This window comes from Mauremys mutica, chromosome 10 (genome assembly GCF_020497125.1).
Source record: "Mauremys mutica isolate MM-2020 ecotype Southern chromosome 10, ASM2049712v1, whole genome shotgun sequence".
In the NCBI taxonomy this organism is placed as follows: Eukaryota; Metazoa; Chordata; order Testudines; family Geoemydidae; genus Mauremys; species Mauremys mutica.
The window spans coordinates 10,824,710-10,844,527 of record NC_059081.1 but is presented as its reverse complement, the minus strand read 5'-3'; the positions used below and the strand labels follow the sequence as shown (position 1 = coordinate 10,844,527).

The 19,818-nt window shown below is 42.1% G+C and overlaps 1 protein-coding gene across 2 annotated transcripts in view; it reads left to right on the top strand.

Moving 5' to 3' along the window:
- Nucleotides 1-19,818, top strand: part of ADCY5 (adenylate cyclase 5) — a 298,584-nt gene that overhangs the window by 204,924 nt on the left and 73,842 nt on the right. For both annotated transcript variants that reach the window (XM_045031720.1, XM_045031719.1), the window contains exons 5-8: nucleotides 9,177-9,288; nucleotides 9,450-9,577; nucleotides 13,458-13,616; nucleotides 13,924-14,065. In XM_045031720.1, coding sequence (XP_044887655.1) covers nucleotides 9,177-9,288; nucleotides 9,450-9,577; nucleotides 13,458-13,616; nucleotides 13,924-14,065 — 541 coding nt within the window. The remainder of the gene's footprint in view (nucleotides 1-9,176; nucleotides 9,289-9,449; nucleotides 9,578-13,457; nucleotides 13,617-13,923; nucleotides 14,066-19,818) is intronic.

Below are 19,818 nucleotides of genomic sequence, written 5' to 3'. Positions count from 1 at the left end.
AATGTAAAACTTTAGCGCCTACAAGTCTACTCAGTCCTACTTCTTGTTCAGCCAATTGCTAAGATAAACACATTTGTTTACATTTACAGGAGATAATGCTGTAAATGGTGGTTGAAGCATGAAGGGACATACGAATCTTTAGCGGATCTGGCATGTAATATCTTGCGATGCTGGCTATAACAGTGCCATGCAAACACCTGTTCTCACTTTCAGGTGACATTGTAAACAAAAAGCGGCCAGCATTATCTCCTGCAAATTGTAACCAAACTTGTTTGTCTGAGTGATTGGCTGAAGTAGGACTGAGTGGACTTCTAGATTTTACATTGTTTTATTTTTGAATGCAGTTATTTTTTGTACATAATTCTACATTTGTAAGTTCAACTTTCATGATGAAGAGATTGCATTACACTACATGTATTAGGTAAATTGAAAAATATTATTTCTTTTGTCTTTACAGTGCAAATATTTGTAATGAAAAAAATAAAGTGAGCACTGTACACTTTGTATTCTGTGTTGTAAATGAAATCAATTCCTTTGAAAATGTAGAAAACATCCAAAAATATTTAAATAAATGATATTCTGTTATTGTTTAACAGCACAATTAATCACTATTAATTTTGTTCATCACTTGACAGCCCTAGTTTAATTTCCCCTTTACATCCTCATGGCTCTTATTGCTTTCCTCAATTCCCCACAAGGACTCCTCTTGTAGTAGCACTAGAGTCAAGAAGCCATTCTGATAGTGAGTCATGTTATTCTTTTCCCTATTGGCTTCTGGTACCACTAACATTTTTAGATGACAAGAGAATCCTTCTGTCTCTCTCTTGACCCCAAAAACATATTCACTCTTTAGAAACCCCGAATTACAGAAAACATATTTAAAGTGGGAGACATTAAAGAAACATGGCTACAACAATGTTGCATACAACAATGAAAGTTTCAACGTAAAGTACTGAGCTTCCCCTGACTTGAGGGCTGAATTTAGATCAGTTGTTTTCCTCTTACTTCCCAGAGACTTCTTACTGATGTTAAAATCAGATCAGCAGCTGCAGATCCGTACTTTCCCTTTTAAATCTGTAGAGAACCAGCACCTCCACGTTTTGGCAGACATACTCTGCTGATGGTGACCTATTTTGAATGAGATAAATCTCAGGATCTGCCCATTTGTGGGCCTTATGGATCCCATGACATGTATTGCAAGAGCAGGGATTTAATGCTGGGTCATATTCCAATCTGGGTAATTAAACTCTGCCTTCCTAAATTCCCTTTCAGTATGAATAGAGATGACATCCTTCACTTTCTGTCCTGAACAGTTGTGAATGTTTCCATGTTTCCAGCAGCCCAGAAGAACAGACCCCCTATTAGACACACAACACGGTTCAAAATCCTCTGAAACCTCATTTAGAAACGGTCATTGGGATTAATATTTATGATCAGCAGGCAGAGACATCTGATTTGGTTTGTGGTGATGGATTAATAAAGTGGTACTTACATTGTGCGTAACCCACTGAATTTCCTTTGCATGTCACAAAGACAGATATAACAAACTCCTTTTGTGGTCTGGCTTATAGCCACTGCATATCTCATTTTATTTGTTTTGCCTTCCTAAAATAGCCTTCCTTCCAGAGAGGTTATTTATTATCACCTGTTTCCAGTGAAGAATCAATTTAGTTAAATCCGGCATGCTACTGGAGAACTCACCAGTGCCAAGTGGAGCAATTACTTCCTATATCTTACTTACAACACTCCTGTTAATACATCACAGAATTATATTTGTCTTTTTCATTACTCCATCACATTCTTGGACCATGTTCAATTTGTGATCCACTATAACTCCCAGATCCTTTGCTGCAGTACTACTGTCTAGCCAGTTTTTCCCCATTTTGTAGATGTGCATTTGATTTTTCCTTCTTCAGTGTAATACTTTGTACTTGTCTGTATTGAATTTCATCTTGTTGATTTCAAACGGATTCTCTCGTTTGTCACGGTCATTTTGATTACTGACCTCTAAAGTGCTTGCAACCCCTCCCAGCCTGGTATCATCCGCAAATTTTATAATCATACTCTCTACTCCATTATTCAAGTCATTAATGAAAATGTTGACTAGTATCAGTCCTACCAGACATAAGATAGACCCCTGTAAGACCCCACTAGATATGGCCTCCTAGTTTGACAGCAGACCATAGATAACGACTCTTTAACCGGTTGAAAGACTGTACTTATGCACTCACCTTATAGTAATTTCATCTAGACCACATTTCCCTAGTTTCTTCATGCACTAGTTTTCACATGCACCCTTTCATGTGCATGTTCATCCTCCAAATGGCTGAAGGGGAGAAAGACTAATCAACACAAACGATTAGTGATATGGAATAGCTTCCATATGAGGAGAGATTAATAAAACTGGGACTTTTCAGCTTGAAAAGAGACAACTAAGGGGAGATATGATTGGGGTCTATAAAATCAGGACTGGTGTGGAGAAAGTAAATAAGGAAGTGCTAGTTACTCCTTCTCATAACACAAGAACTAGGGGTCACTCAATGAAATTTATAGGCAGTAGGTTTAAAACAAACGAAAGGAAGTACTTCTTCACACAATGCACAGTCAACCTGTGGAACCCTTTGCCAGAGGATGTTGTGAAGGCCAAAACAATAATGGAATTCAAAAAAGAACTAGATAAGTTAATGGAAGATAGGTCCATCAATGGCTATTAGCCAGGATAAACAGGGATGCTAACCCATTCTGTGAAGTGTCCCTAGCCTCTGTTTGCCAGAAGCTGGGAATGGGCAACAGGGGATGGATCATTTAACGATTACGTGTTCTGTTCATTCCCTCTGAAGCACCTGGCATTGGCCACTGTTGGAAGACAGGATACTGGGCTAGATGAACCATTGGTCTGATCCAGGATGACCATTCTTATGTTCTTATGATCCTAGAATAGATAGCACAATCATTACATGTAATGTAGTTGCCCTGAAGTATGTATCTCAAATTGTGGCAGTGCCAGTTAATGTGTCAGAGTAGTTGATGGAGCCAAATTTAGAATGCGATTTCCAGTAGTAAAAGTAACTAGTGCAAAATGACCTAACCAGTTTAAAAAGATACGCTTTCTTTAATAAATAATTAACAAGCAGCACACTGGTAGTGTCATAAACCTAACAGCAATGCTCCAAGTGACTATCCTTACCAATTAGCCTAGTAAAAACATTGATGCTGGGCATATTGTTTGCTACAGACTACTACTTACTTTCGCTTATTTTACCTCTAACCGTTTGCCCAAATTAATTAAATGATAGTTTATTGTAAACAATGATAATTTTATTATGCCAAATTAGCTTTCCCCTTTCTCATTACTTAATCATTTCTTACAATCAAATACCACAGGTTTAATTTTCATGCAGTTGGATGTGCTTCACTGTGTTTTATAACTCATTAAATCTCCATGTGTCTAGGGTTTTGTTGAGTTTGCCGTACAGTGCATGTTGATGCTCAGTTTCCAGTAACACATGTTGTTTATATTCATGGCTCGTGTTGCCATTGTGATGGTGATAGGGTTTGTGTTTCTTCCCTTGCAAGATCTGTGTTGTGGCTGGGATGCAAATGTTTTGAAATAGAACATAATCATTTTTCTTGACGTTAGTAATACTGGTGATTTGCTTTAGCATTTCACAAAGAGAACAGGAGAACTTGTGGCACCTTAGAGACTAACACATTTATTTGAGCATAAGCTTTCGTGGGCTACAGCTCACTTCTTCGGATGCAGAGAATGGAACACACAGACAGAAGATATTTATACATATAGAGAATATGAAAAGGTGGATGATAGCTGATCTCAATTGATTGGACTCTTACAGTTGGTATGGGTACTTCCACCTTTTCATGTTCTCTGTATGTATAAATATCTTCTGTCTGTGTGTTCCATTCTATGCATCCAAAGAAGTGAGCTGTAGCCCACGAAAGCTTATGCTCAAATAAATTTGTTAATCTCTAAGGTGCCACAAGTACTCCTGTTCTTTTTGCAGATACAGACTAACACGGCTGCTACTCTGAAATTTAGCATTTCAAATATTCTTGCATTTAAAAAGAAGCGTGGCCATGTTAAACCCATCCTCTGATAACTCCGCTGGCTTCTAAGTCATATAAGGCCTCCAACCTGTGGGAGGGCAGGTAGGTGTTTGTTTAGATTTTTTTTTAAACTTGCATAGAGTTGCTCCAGCCCCCCTCATTGACCTCACTTCTTTCTATTCCTCTCTTCATTGCTTTGGTTTCCGGCTGGATTCTCTGCCTCATGTCTCAGGCTCTTGATCCAAGAGCCTTCTCCTCTATGATGCCTGCCATCTGGAAGAGCCCTCCTATGTTTTCTGACTCATTGACTCTCTCTTTGTGTTGAAATCTGAGCTCAAAATGTGTCTTCTCTCTAGCCTGTGTCCCTTAATCATTCTCTCTCTATGTGTAGTTGTACTCCCGCTGTTGCTCTGTGATTTAACCCTGGAAAGCATCTGAGGATGGTGTCAGTATATAAGATACAAATTACAGTACCAGCCAGATCTTGTAGCCCAGGACATTACTGGGAGTTTTGTCAAGGATTTTAATGGGAGTAGGAGCTGAAGTTGTGTTGTATTGTGTTGTGTTATAGGATAAAGGAAAATATACTCTGGAAAAAAGATAATGAATTTTAAGTACCGTAATAAAACACTGGGTAGTGCACCTTGTGGATCATCGAGTTAAGACTAAGCTGAGACCAAAGGGCTTTAGCCATATGAAAAAATGCAATAACTTCTCTTCTCCCCTGTATTCCCCCAGAAATAAGCAATTTACCATCTCTTATAGTTAGGTAAAAATAAGGGGAAAAGTCAAGCCCTGGTCAATGTAGACCCCACTATGAGATTAGCATGAGGTCAGTGATGATGCAGAAACTACCTCCAGAACATTATAGCCATTTCTGCATTTTAATTACTTATTTAGATTATATTTTTTGCACAGCAATTGCCTTCCAGATGTGCTAACAGTCTCCGCTCCCAGTGAAGTCAGCAGGACCTGTGGCAGCCGATCATCGATGAAATTCAGGCCATAAATTAATTGTGGTCAATTACTACCATTCCTCTCCACTCAGCCTTCACTAATGGCATCAATGGCATTTTTAAACCAATAAGCTCTTCATCCCCTTGAGATTTATAACTAAAACCCTCATTTTGTTTAGCCTTTATCGTCAACATCTCTATTCGTCCCAACATTTCAATGCTGGTTGACCCTTGGTCTGTGAAGGGGCATGACTGCAATGTCTTGCACTCATTGATGTGTAAGCATAGTTCACTTTCACCTGTTGGAAAATGCCTCATCTGATGAATCCTGCAAAATAATTGGCTTGACTTTTGCTTTCCAATAGAGATGCCAGCTGCCATCCTCCTTGAACAAAACACCTTTATTTTCTAAGGGCAGCCTGAAATAAAACGGCACTAAATAAATGGCACCAGCCAAAGAAAGGGTGGGAAGTGGGCGAGTGGGGTGGAATTAAGGCACGAAGGCTCCTTTTTTCCCTCAGAATATCTTGGCATAATTACAGTAATTCCTCTTTCAATTCTATGTCCCACAAATCTGATCAGCCATTTGAGGGGAATTTCTGGTAGATTTTGTTCTAAAGAGACTCTGACTCTGCCTGTGGGGTGATATTGCGTGGCCTGTGTTGTGTAGGAGGGGGAGGGCAGACTAGATAATGATAATAGTCCTAAATTGTGGCCTATAAATCTATTCCACCCCAAAAATGGTTCAAAGAATATTGCAGTTTCAAAGTCAAGCACACAGACTTTAATGCCAGAATGAAGGCTGCCCATTCAGCTTCAGTTCATCCGTCTTGTGTGTTTGCATTATCATGCAGCCTTTACCTATGTAATCACTTGCCATTTTTTCACAGGACCCTGTTTCATTCAGTACACTGGAAGGGTGGTGCTCTGGGGATGAATCGGCTCTAGAGCAGTGGTCCCCAAATTTTGCAGCATGCTCCCCTTAGGGGACGCAGAGGAACGTTCAGGGGGGCATACGGTGGGGCTGGGGCCAGCCCCCGCGGTGGGGGGGGGTTGCTGCACTTCCAGCCTGGCTCCCCGACCGACTCTGCCCCCAGCTTTGCTCCTCTCCCAACCCTGTTCAGCCCCAAGTCCTGCTCTGCCTCCAGGCCCAGCTCTGCCGTCACTCCCTCTCTGCACCCAGACCAGCTCCCAGACGGGCTCTGCCCTCATTCCCTCTCTGCCTCCAAACTAGCTCCGCTCTGTGCTGGAGCTACTCCCCCCCAGGCAGAGTCAGAGTCTCTGACTGCTGAGGAAGCCTTGGCTGTGCAGTAATGGAGGGGGAAGATGCAGACAGATCCCATGACTGGTAAGAGGGGGCACAACTGAAAAAGTGTGAGCGCCATTGGTTTAGAATGAAGGAGGTTGTTGGCTGTAGAAACCTGCTTCATTTGTTGCAGAAGTTGGAAGGTGTCCAGTGCTTGACTTTATCAGCCAGAACATGCAGAAGAAAAATGCTGCTTTTAACCATCTTAATTTAAATGAAACAAAAGCAAAAACAGTTTCCTTACCTTGTTTGGGGTCTCTGCTGCTGTCTGATTGCCTACTTCTGGTTCCAAACGAGGTGTGTGGTTGACCGGTCACTTCATAACTGGTGTTTGTAACTGTGAGGTTCTAGTGTTGCACTGTAGAACTGCTGTCCAAAATTCAGGCAGAGGGCCAGATGTGGAATCCTAAAATAGGGCCCATTGCTGCTCTCTCCCTGTAACTTCAAGATGAGGACAAAGCTGACAAAATGGCATCTTTAATTCATCAGAGTTCAAACAAAAAGCAATTTTTGCTCATTTAGCAAAGGTTACAAGTTAAGGCAATGTTGAGGCTGTAGGCATTTAGCTTCAATTGGAAAAGACATAAATTTGTGTGCAAATCAGCTATGAAGCCCTCTGAAAATTACTCCATTTCACCAGTGAAAAGATTACCAGGATTAGCTTTTGTGGAGTGTCCATTACCTACCTGACATGATGGCAAGGGGGATCATTAGTTATTATCCTGTGCATATTAGCATTAGCACTGACCCTAATTTCAGAATCATTAGAGTAATCTCTGTGTGTGAGAGACAGCCACTATACTGCCCAAGCGGTGACGCGACGTGAAGCATCATGCACAGTGTCTCCAGAAATACCTAGAAGAGAATAGTGAGCAGTACTTCTAGCTGTGCTTTGGGTGTAATGTCATTTATGTAATGTGCACAGGCCCACACAATGGGATCTGAGCAAGATGAAGGACTTCATTGTTTTCCCCATAGTGAAATTTTACCAGTTTTCCTCCCATCCCAGTCAAGGGAAACCACATATTATATTGAATACAGGGCCATTTAAATGCTTTTGTGTCTTTTCCCGGTGCCTAACAGAGTATTCCTGTCTTGAAAAGTAAGTAACAGTGTGAAAGTAGTTTTCATGTAGATCTTGAGCCCACAAAAAGATTAGGTTTTTTGCCAGCATAAGAATCAGACCTTTTCCAATTTTTATAATGAGCCAGTTCTAATAATAAAATGCTCATGGTCCAAAAATACAACACAAGATTAAAATGCACAAGGTCTTCAGGGGAGATCCGTGGTTGCTTAGGAAGCTATAAATGCATCTCAATAGATTTTTGGTTTATTTTAATTGTATTCCTTTGTTTTAGCTTGTTTGCAAATGATATGAAAGCTTGATTTATTATAAGTTTCAATTAGCATTTTTTTAAAATCCCAAACCACATTTTGATTCAGGCATGTTTGACACCCTGTTTTCTCTCTTCCCTATTGTGTTTGAGCTTCAACATCTACCCGACCAAAATTATTTCATGCAGTATGGTCAGATATTAGAGTTGAAATATGGAAGGGAAGTGAGAAAACAGGGTGAAAATGTGCCTGAATCAAAGTGTGCTTCAGCATTTTCAAAATACTCATGAATTTTTTTTTGCCACTTTTGCACTACTTCATGTCCTAGGATGTTATGGAAAGATATCCCTGAAAATGTGCCCACTGCAGTTTGGCTAGAGCAGCAGCTCTTGGGGAGTAACAAATCAGAGATCTCCTGTAGCAAATAATGAGCTGGGTGTAATGTGGCATCTCACACTCCTCTGTGAGGCACCTCACTGGCCTAAACAGCATGTCTAATATTTAGACCCAACTGGATCAAATCTTGGAGGCATAACTCATCTTTTTTCCAAGGTAGAATCATTTAGTTTCATGTCTGTTTGTGTGGTGCAGTTTAGCAGTCTTTCGGATGAAATCTTAACAGTCTGAGTCTTATGTGCTCTATTTGGATGTTAAAGATCCTGAGACACTTCTTATAACAGAAGTGGTTTGCCCCAGAGTCTTTGGCAAGAATGTCCTCCCCTCCCTCCTTGCTTTGCGGCAGCATTCTACGCTTCCAGGTTGCTTCCCTACATCCTCAGTGGTGACTGCGTATCGGAGTACTGTATGTGAATAGTTTTGTATAGTGCTTTGGGAACCATTCAGAATGGAAGATGCTGTGTAAAAGTGAAATATGATTTCTATACGTTTTTCAGAAATCAGACCAAAAAACTAGAGGTGAGAAAAGGAAGCTAATAAGGCTGGGCTATAAGAAAACTGCAGACTTCCCTTGCTGGTGCATAAAGAACAGAGAAGCATTCCATGGCTCTGGAACTGTGTGTTTTGGTGGGTTAGAACAGGGAATCAGGACTCTTGGGTCCTGCTCTTCACTGTGCAACTTAGCATCTATTAAGCACTTTAAGGTCCCTGGCTACAATGTATGAGCAGAGTACTGTTGTTATTATTGCAGTAGTAAAGGATCTGGGGTGTAGGCAAGAAAACCAGACCATTAAAGCCGTGTGAGAGGTGGGACAAGGAAATTAGATTTAGACATTACAGGAAAAACCTCAGTTTCTTATGAGGGGCAGGAAAGTAGACAAATGAGTGTGGCTTTTCTGAGTGAAGCCTGCAGAAATGGGACAAGGAGGGAAATTACCAAGAGTGTGCTCTGTTAGACAGTTGAGGAAAAGGATTGATATCAACCATGAATTAAGCCACTTGAATGATTCCCAGCCTGTGTGTTCTTCTTGGGAAATTAACTAGCAGATTAGAACTTAGGCAACGAGGCAATAATTTAATGGCACTTGTGTCATTATCTTTCTTTTTTTTTTCCATAGCATCCTCTTTGCAGACATTGAGGGGTTCACCAGCCTGGCCTCCCAGTGTACAGCTCAGGAGCTGGTCATGACGCTGAATGAGCTCTTTGCCAGATTTGATAAGCTTGCAGCTGTAAGTTTTTTCTATTATAATTCTGATTTTGGTTCCTGTTACACGATTGACATACTGCACCGGTTCACTAGGTTTCTAACATTCACTGCCCTAAAAGGCAAGTTATTGCAAGCATGAAATGAAGTTTCATACTTCTCCCTCTCTTTCTTTTTTCTTTGTAGGAAAATCACTGTTTACGTATAAAAATCTTGGGCGATTGCTATTACTGCGTGTCTGGATTACCAGAAGCAAGAGCTGACCATGCACACTGCTGTGTTGAAATGGGAATGGACATGATAGAGGCTATCTCGTAAGTACCGATTCCCCAGGGAGAGAAATGTATTTCATCTCTTAATGCATGAGGTAGGTAGCTAGCTCATTGAGCTAAAGGCCAGCAGAGAGCGGGTACATTTGGGACCAGCACAGGCACACAAATGGACCTTACAGTAGAAAGACAGAAGGCTGATTCCATTAGAACCAGATGGGGCATCTAAAATGTTCCCCCTCCCCCCTACAGGGATAGGTCATCCTAGGCATGGAAGGTGTCAGTCTCAAAAGAGAACTTTTCAGCAAGGTAGAGGCATGTGAAAAGAGGGTTTCTAATGGAAATCTGTCTGTAACCTTTGTAGACCCCTGGTCATTCTGCAGTCGCTTTCCCCTTTGCTTCTTAAAGGGAAAAATGCTGCCTACTAACCTGATTTGGAAAATGCCCAATAGGCTGCAGATGTAATGGGTAGGGGGAGGAAAGGCTAGGACAGGATGTTGGTGAATCTACATGAGGACAATATGATATAGGCCTGTGCACCAAAAGGGCTCCAGCTGCACCACCTTAGAGGGTGGTTAGGATCAGGGCACTGAAGGATGCTGCTGGTGCCACAGCCATGGACGCCACTGCAACCCCGAGGGTCTGTAGCAGCTGCAGTGTGTGTATTTTGGATGGAGAAAGAGGATCGTATCCTCCTCACAACTGCCACAGATCACCTCTTCATCCACCCCGTGCCAAGTCATCTTCCTGAAGATGGGCACAAGACCAGAAGATTTGTTTATTGGTGGGTGGACAGCTTCTTTCAGACGAATTACTTAGCAGCAAACAGTTGGGTTTGGCTGTTTATTCACAGATAAGCAGCCTGGTGCTTCATTGCCTTGTCCCTTTTCAGTCGTTTACACTGCACTGAGCGAGTGTATAAAGCCAGTGGGTCAGAACGGTAGCGTTCAACACCCACTTTGCCCTCCCTGTGCACAGTCAAAAGTAACTCCACATGGGGCAAGGCCCAGCAATGATAAAATCTGTTTTACAATGTTCAAGAGATCTTTGTAACTGTTAATAAATCTGAACTATTTTCTCTGTATTCCTCAGGGTAGGTGGAGGTTGGGGGAGGCAGGGGGAGTGAGAACAGAAAATCACTTATTCCAGATTTAGCAAAGAATAAGATTGTTAAACGCCTTTCATCCCATACAAAGTGGGAGGCAAGCTTTAAAGGTCGAGGAGGAGTTATTTGTAAACCCTAGGGTACTAGCAGCCCAATGCATTTTTTTCAAGGCAAGGTGGGTGGCAGTTCAGTAAAGAAGCCTAGACTCTTCAGGCTTCATAAGGTACGTCTACCCTGCAATTAAACACCTGCACCTGGCCTGTGTCAGCTGACTCAGGCTCGTGGGGCTCAGACAGGGTTATAAAATTTCACTGTGGACACCCGGCACCGGGTCCCAGAATCCAGGCTCCAGCCCCAGCCATCTACGCTGCAGTTTTGTAGCCCCACATCCCAGCTGACGTGGGCCAGCTGCGGGTGTTTAACTGCAGAGTCCGCATACCCGAAGTGTTACTCAGCTGAGCGGGGAGGGTGGTTTACAAAGCAACCTGTCAAGGGCTGTAGATTCTTTCAAGCCACCCACGGTACAAAGCGAGACCTTTGCTGTTAAATGTAATAGACTGAGTGCTTTCTTGGTAGTACAAGTTGTTGGAAATGATTCCTTTTAGCATTTAATAAGATGCTGCCTAACCTGCCATTTCTTTGTACTCCACATCAATTCCATGGGATTCTTTACTACAGCCATTGAAAACAGGTTATTCGGCAAGTCCTTTTATACAGATCTCAAAGGTGAAAAGTGCAAGAAGCAGCATGTCCAAATAAGTGAAAGTACAGCTATAATAGCCCAGGTGTGCATTGTGTATGAGACGAGGAATAGTTGTTGCATACTAGTCTTAGAAAGAGGTCTCTTAGGTGGAAATGCTGCTTTTCAAACCACATACTTGTGATCTAAAAAATGAGACAAAGGTGTGGGTGTTTGTTTATGTCCTTGAAAAAATCCCAATAATAAGGATGTACTGTACCCAGCACAATAAATACGTACCTTGAGACTTGATCAAGATAAAGTGGAAATTCAATCCAATTTACTGAATTGAAGGAGATGAGAACTGCAGAGCCTTTACATTTCTGTTTTAGATAATTTAATGCTAGAGGAGCTGATCCTGAAAAGGACTGAACACATGTTGGCTCCCAATGAAATCAGTGGGATTTGTGGACGCTCACCACATCACAGAATTGGACCTATATTGAGTAGTTCCAGCTCTGAGCAGATCAATTAACACGGGCATAATTGGTTACAAATACGTGTTCTCAAAGCTAGATAGTGCAGTGCACAGAGGACATGTAAGTACAGTGATGAGTAAGTGGAAAGATAGGCTTCTATTTATGTATATGTATTTAAGAAAACAGGAGGAAGAAATAAACAGCCTGTGTTATCAGTTCACTTGGGAGCGATGAGACAAGGTTCAGTGATAACCCCCTGGTAAGTCAAAGCGTCAGGCGGTTGCCATTAGAAACATGTCTAGTGTTAGATTGTGAGGTCTTTGGGAGAGGGACCATCTCTACCTCTGTGTTTGTTTGGCACTTAGAACAATGAGGTCTCAATCCTGATCAGGCTTTGCAGTTGAAAATAGCACTTTTATAAAATCATCTGATTCCTTCTTAAAGAAAAGAAAAGAATAAGGAACAAATGAAACTGAATTTGGGGCAATTTATTTTATTGACCGGTGTATGCAGTCACTGCTCGGTTTGTTGCCAGACCTGAGGCTGTGGAGCCCCATATCAGGTGATGAGGGCAGAATGCACTAGATCCTTGGAGAATCGATATTTCCCTTTCCATGCAGGCTCCGCCCCCAGATTAGGTTGTCTTTGCAGGAACAGAACAGGGCTATGGTCAGGACTGACCGCAGTTAGTAGGATTTGCCTTGTGCACAACAAGAACCTGCATTTACTGAAAGTACAGGATCTGGCCCATAGAATCAACTGCTCAGATTGTTCTGTATGCCCTGCCCCCCTCTCAACCCCATAGACAACCAAGGAACTGTCAGGTGAGTTTCTCTGTGAAACATGGGCATTCTGGTAATGATGTGATCATCAGCAACTATAAGCCACATTTGGCCTTACTGAGGCCATCAGACCCTTCGTAGGCCCCCCCTACCAGAATTCCCAAATAAAATTTCCATGTGAAGAGCTCTTCAAGTAAATTTTTGCCCTAAAAAGGAAAAACCCACCAAGTATGACAGTAATCATTTTGGGAGCAAACAGAGGATCCAAGAGCTCATTAAAATCAGAGTCTGAGTGTTTGTAGCTGCCCACTTGGAGTGAGAGCAGAAGATGTGGTTCTGTGGTTTGCGATGGCTGCAGCTTAAAGCTCAGTTCAAGGTTTCCAACTGTAGTGGGTATTTCACACACAGATCAGGTTTCATCCATGGAACACTTGATGCCTGGTGCCATACAGACAATTTACAAGCTCAAAATCATTTCCTTTTTCTCTTTGCAACATGCTATTACTTTTAATGATGTTCAGAGAGCTGGGAGGTTATGTCCAGTTTTGGTATGGAAATCAAAGACCAAGACTTAGTGCTTTCACCCTCCCAAAGAATTTTTCCATGAGCTCTGAACTTGTGACCAAGTTGAGAGAACAAGGACTTATTCCAAGGACACCCCTGTCTAATTAGTACTTTGCTTGGCTAGCCAGATTATCAAAGTGCAGTACAGCCTGTCTGTTTTCTGTAGCCAAAGTACTATGAATGAGCAGCCCTTTTGTGTGTATTTTGAATAATTTCTAAGGAATTGTGGATTTTGCACTCTTGGAGCCGAGTTATGTCAGTGGATACAGGCACATAATTCCCAGAGACATCCTCCTCTTTCTGCCTCTCTTTTCAGATTGGTCCGGGAGGTGACAGGCGTCAACGTGAACATGAGGGTTGGCATCCACAGTGGGAGAGTTCACTGTGGAGTCTTGGGCCTCAGGAAGTGGCAGTTTGATGTGTGGTCAAATGATGTCACGCTAGCCAATCACATGGAAGCCGGAGGGAAAGCAGGGTAAGTCGTTGCTTCAGCAAAGCTGCTGTGAGTCAATCCACATGACAGTTTTGCTTTAGACCTGCAGGAGGGTCTTAAAATGTGTTTTAACCTAATTCTATGGAAAAATATCAATGGGCCTGATTTTACTCCCTTTGAAAGGTGAAACAAAACTCCCAGGGGATATCAACGGTAGCAGGATTGGACCTTGAAATGAGCTATTTATTCTAGTGCACAGAATCTGTCACCGGCAGGAATTGGCTTACTAGATATGTGATTATTAGAGCTGCTTAATGAACTCCACAATTTGCCTTTTGTCTCATTCAAGGCGAATCCACATTACCAAAGCAACCTTGAATTATCTGAATGGAGACTACGAGGTGGAGCTGGGTTTTGGAGGAGAACGCAATGCTTACCTCAAGGAGCACAGTATAGAGACCTTCCTGATTGTACGCTGCAGTCAAAAACGGGTAAGAGCAAACAGACTAATGTATGTTTTAGGTGCTTTTGGCTGGTGGCCACTCCTAACACCTCAAAGCAGCCTGAAAGCCAGGCTTTCCTGGCCAGTAGAGGATTCCCTCTATGCCAATAAGTCCTCTAGTTCCAGAGGCCCAGTGTAACAACTTCTAGGATACCTTCCCTTCTGGTCCCCAGCGTGTGTGTGTGTGTCTGTCTGTCTGGGGGGAGGCAGGGTATGGCTACCTTTGCACTTCTTCTCACCCCATTCCTGCCCCAAGCACAATTCGTCTGTACAAAAGAATCTGGCCTTAGTCCTTTTTTTAACCACTTGGGAGATTATTTTGTAACTGAGTTTTATGCTGGTGGAAGCTGGCAAATTATTAGCCTTAGAAAAGCAAAGTTCTCCATCATACCCGAGGCCAAGTACAGCTTCAGCTGCAGCCGTGGAAGCTTTCCCCGCCTGCCCACTAGCATGCCTCAAACATGAGCTAGCGGGGCCCCTTGAGTTAGTGACAGTGCTTCACTCCATGGTACATCCTTCCTCAGTATATCTGCTGGTTCTGCCAGCCAGGTTATCAGTCAGGGCGTGCTGGGATGGTGGATGCCTGTCCTTGTGGAACGGGACTGAGAGTACCAATTCATTTCCCATAGATCACTTGAACAAGCAGCACAAAGTAACAGCTTTCAGTCACTATTGACTTGAGCTGGACATTATGAGCTGGAGGCTACAGTCACTGGTTCCGCTGTGTATGTCTTCCAACAAAATGTGGGCTGTGTTGCAACTAGTCTCTATAACAGGTGTGTGTCCAGATTATGACCGATTTTAAGGCCAGAGAGGACTACCTTGATCATCTAATTTCACCAGCTGCATAACATAGACCGTGATATTTCACCCAGCATTTCGTTCGTCAAGCTCCAAGCACCAGTGGACACTATGTATGCTGTCCAAAGTTCTTACCAGCTTGTAGTGATGGGCCTGGATCAAAACCCAGTTTTTGAATTACCCTGAATCTGAGACTAATCAAAACTCTACTGTAGATTTGAAACCCCCTGAGCATCTGAAAAATTATGAACTGGATCCGAATGTTTATTTTGCAGCTGTCTCCAGGTCCATAATGGGACAAAGCAAAACACTATTTCAGAACATCCCCAAACTTTGGATCATCTATTCTAACTCACAGAGGAAAGACTGTCTTGTGTTAAAGCACAGAACTATTAGTCAGGACATCTGGGTTCTGTTCCCAGGTCTGCCTTAGTCTTGCTGTCTTACCTTGAAGAAATCACTTGACCTATTTGTGCCTTAGTTTCCCCTTCTGTAAAATAGGAATGTTGATAAACATGGGCATTCTGAGGTTAAATGCATTGCTGGTGACATGCTTCAATAACATGGTGAATGACCACTGTGCCTATACAAAATTAGCTTGAGATCATCACTTGCAGTTACATTCTCTCAGGAAGGGAAGCAAGCCTTAAATCTTCTAAATGCAAAAAAAGGAAGAAAATCCATTATTATCCTTTAAGGAGAGAAGCTAATGTTTTGGTATCTATCTACCCAATCTTCAGAAGATAATTATAGTTTTCAGGGCAAGATCGTTATGTCCCACACATCATGGCCTGTCAGTGGGCAGCTCAAGCCACTTGAGATATTTACACTTTACCCTCTTTGCTGCTGCAAAACACACTTTTGGTGAGGGCCCATGTCCAGGGGAGGGAGGGTGTATTGTTTTGTTACATCAGGAGAACACACTAAGTATCTGGTATGTTCCTGTGAAGATCTGTAGATCTTTGTTGGGACAAGTATCAGAGGGGTAGCCGTGTTAGTTTGGTTCTGTAGAAGCAGCAAAGAGTCCTGTGACACCTTATAGACTAACAGACGTTTTGCAGCATGAGCTTTCGTGGGTGAATACGGACTTGCATCCGAAGAAGTGGGTATTCACCCATGAAAGCTCATGCTGCAAAACGTCTGTTAGTCTATAAGGTGCCACAGGACTCTTTGTTGTTGGGACAAGTGGAATGTTAGTACTTCAAAGTATGTTACAACATTCTGCTGCCTCACGGTGGCTGCAGCGGAGACGGCAATAGAATTTTCAGAATGAGTAATCCAAAGCATTCTCCACGTTTGCCTCGTTTTTCGGCAAAGACTGTCTTGTAGTGGAGTGGGACTCAAAAGTTCTGGGTTCAGTTACCGGTTCTCCAGCAGACTTCCTGTGTGACTCTCTGCCTCAGTCCCCCGAGGGTTTGATACTTCATTTCTTCCACCCTTTTCCTGCCTTGTCTATTGGACTATAAGCTCTCGTACTATGTGTTGGTGGTACAGAACATTGCACAATCGGGCCCTGGTCTTAGCTGGGACCTCCTGGCTCGAACGTAATACTAATAGTACTCTGCACCTCAGGGTCCCAAAGCACTTAATATTAAGACTTGCAATATCCATGTGGCTTAGGAAGTTACTATACTTAAACTGGGCACAAAGACGTGACTGACCTAAAGGTCACAAAGACTAGTGTCAGAGTCCAAGAGAAGCGAGGTGTCGTGAGTTCTAGGCCTTACAATTCCAGCTACCTCACTCTTATAGTTCACTTGTTTGTAATTGAAGCCCTGAGCTTGCATCTCGTTGAATCTCTGCCCAAATTTAAATACCAATTTTAATAGAATAAAAAGTTAGCAGACGTGAAAAGCATTTTCCCTTTCCCCACCCCCACCCTGCTTAATATTTTGCTAGAAGTAAAGATGGACAAGGTACCAGTGTTTTACCTTTGCTTCCATTCCCTCTATTTTTAGCTACTTTCTTGTGTCTGATTTATTTAGTGAGGTTTTTACTGGAGTCCGTTCCAATAACCTCTATAAAATGTTCGTCTAACTTAGTAATGGGTTCCTGTGAGTCGTGTCTGGGTTCCTGTTAGTCACACACTGTATATGGAGTTCTCGTAACAAAGCTGAGTATGTATCGCGTTGTGGCCCAGAGTAGCAATGTATTTCATATGGGCTAAAGATGTAAATCTCCTGTTTTTCCACCTAAACCAGGAGCAGCAGATGCAGGGGCAGGGCAAATTTCCCTCGCCCTCCACTGCTCCACAAATGTACCTCATCTCCGATCTTTAGGCTCCTTCCAGGGGTGAGAGAGTAGGTCTGTTTAAATCCTTGGCCTTTCTGCCAAGAAGGGTTGTTTTTGGTGAACAACACTTCATTGGATGGTTCGGTCACTTGGTGCCTGATTTCTACAAGGTGGTGAACCCCTTCAAAACCCACTTCAAGTGGCTCTGGTGGCATTCAGCGCCTTACAGCCCAGGACCTCTGTTGATTGCACTGTCCATGTAACCCACACCAGGATAATGTTGAATCTTTGTCCATCTCTAATAGCTGGTTGACATAAGTGGTTACTGAGTCTGCTACTGTTTCCAGTTAATGACATGGGTTCTTTAGCTCAAGTGGTAGAAGCTCATGCTTTTAGCATTGAAGGTCCCATGTTCCAACCCTGCTGTCAGCCCAAGCAAGATCAGTTACATCTACATCAGGCTTTGCAAGTCTTATTTATTCTTTCCAGAAAGCTATTTTACTTGCAGTTATCATTGAGAGAGCTATTTGCATTTTAAACTTTCTGAAACTATGACCTTTGGAGCTGATATTTTGCATGCTTACTCTCAGTTTTTTGAAAATCTTGAATTTAAACAAAACTCACCTTTGCATCTTCAGGTAAAATCAGTCAGAGGGAAAACAGGTTTGCTTGACTTCAGTGGAGGGGCACTCCTTACCCCAGTGATTAATTTGGCCTAGCATGTTTATTTGCATATGCAATCAATTACCTATGCAATTATTATGCCAAAAAACCCAAGTAAATACAACTTTATTGTTGATGCCAAATAAAGTAAGGAAATTCACAGTAGTGAGGCCAGAATTTCAGATAATTAAGGTGAACACTTGTGGGACCTCATTTACATAGTTACCGTGACTGCATTTTCAAATCCATGTAATTAGCCATTTGGATGAGCAATTTCCCAGTTTACGTGGGCATACCTCAATTGTCTGAATAACTGGCCCATAACTCCCACAGACACTGTAACTCAGCATTGTCAGGAGTATAGTTAAGGCATAAAATTAATGCCCAGGGCTCTACCATTTTTGCTACCCCAAGCAAAAAAATGTTAATGGCATACACTGTGAAACCAAATTCCACTTACTGTTGCTCTGATTAATCATAACTTTGAATTTCCTGTTGTTTTGTCTGTTTGAATTCTCAGCCGTTAAATGAATTATTTGCATCAACATAGTTTTCTGCTGCACTGATTAAATAGGAGGAATGTATGTAATATTTTTCTGTTCCAATGACTTGTATATATATCAGACTAGGTCCTCCTTTGAAAGTAGTTTAATAAAAGGATGCTACCAACTTGAATTTTTTTTATATTGACTTGTTAAAAAAAAATCTAGTTTCTGATAGAACAGTCTTTAAATAACATCCACAGAATTGAAAATATACATAGGGACTTTTCTGCTTCTCCCTTGATGCTTATAAAGATTTTTTACTAGCGGAGGGAACGAGCAGACCCAAGAGTTCAAAACCAAACCAGTTCAGACCCAACCCCATCTCTTTCCTCTCCCTGCACATACCTGCCTACTGCCTCTTCAGTTTCACTAGCAGCTTTGCTGGTGCTGTTACTGGTAAGCGCTTCCTTGCAGAACTTGTGGGAAAGCAGGTGTTTGAGCCCCTGCCCTCCCATGCCTCAGTTAAGTACAGGAGTGATGGTGTTATGCTACTGCCATTTTCCTCAAACCGGGGGATGCGAAGAAATAGCCAAGGGGACACAGACAGACCTCTCTATTGTTCTCCCGAGTCTCCACTTCCATTTGAAAACAAAACAAGTCAACCAATAAACCAACCAACACAAAAACCCCTAGCTCCTAGGGTTGTGAAGAAACCATTCAAAATATAAAGCAAGTGTAACAAATGCTCAGATGTCTGCCTGAATTTGCAGACAGCCTGAAACAATAGATTCTAAGTGTGACCTTTCCCATTTATTTTAATGGGATGTGAACTCAGATGCCAATTTAAACAGCAAGTTGCTAACTATTTCATAGTTCGTCAAAGCATGTAAGAAAGGCAAGGATTTATAGTATCTCAACCTTAACCATTATAGCAGAGCTGCTGCTCTGCTATAATGAAGATCTATGCATGCATTTCCCAAAGTGGGATGGGAGGCACAAAGGACTACCTGGGGGAGTGTGGAAGATGTATACGTTACATTGAGTAGGGCTCATTGTAGGTAGTTTCATTTTCTTGAATGAGGGAGCATCAGCTTTCAGAAGTTTGGGAAACACTATGCTAAGAAAATAAGGCAGGCACTGAACATGACCATCAACTAGAGGGTAAGAATGCTGACTGTCCACAAAGTGCTGCTGAATGTACAAAGTCAACACACCCTAAAAAAAAAGGACACACATTTTTCTCACTTCTCTTTCAGTTATAGGAAATGTGGCTGTTCCCTGTAATACTAACAGGTACAAATTTTTCAGAAAGAAATGATAATGATGGCTTTTTAAGCCTGAAATGGCTCAATGAGTTCTGGCCATGGCTCCTAGGAAAACAGCGTTCATTCTTCTCTAAATAATGTCCTAGAACTCCATCCAGCTGAACAAACAAAATGATCGTTTATATGTTGTGGATGTGACTCTACTAAAACATCTTAGATTTAATGAGTTTCATTGCAACTAAGCCAGGCTTCCATTCACATAGGTTTACTGCTGTAATGGAATTAGTCATATGTTA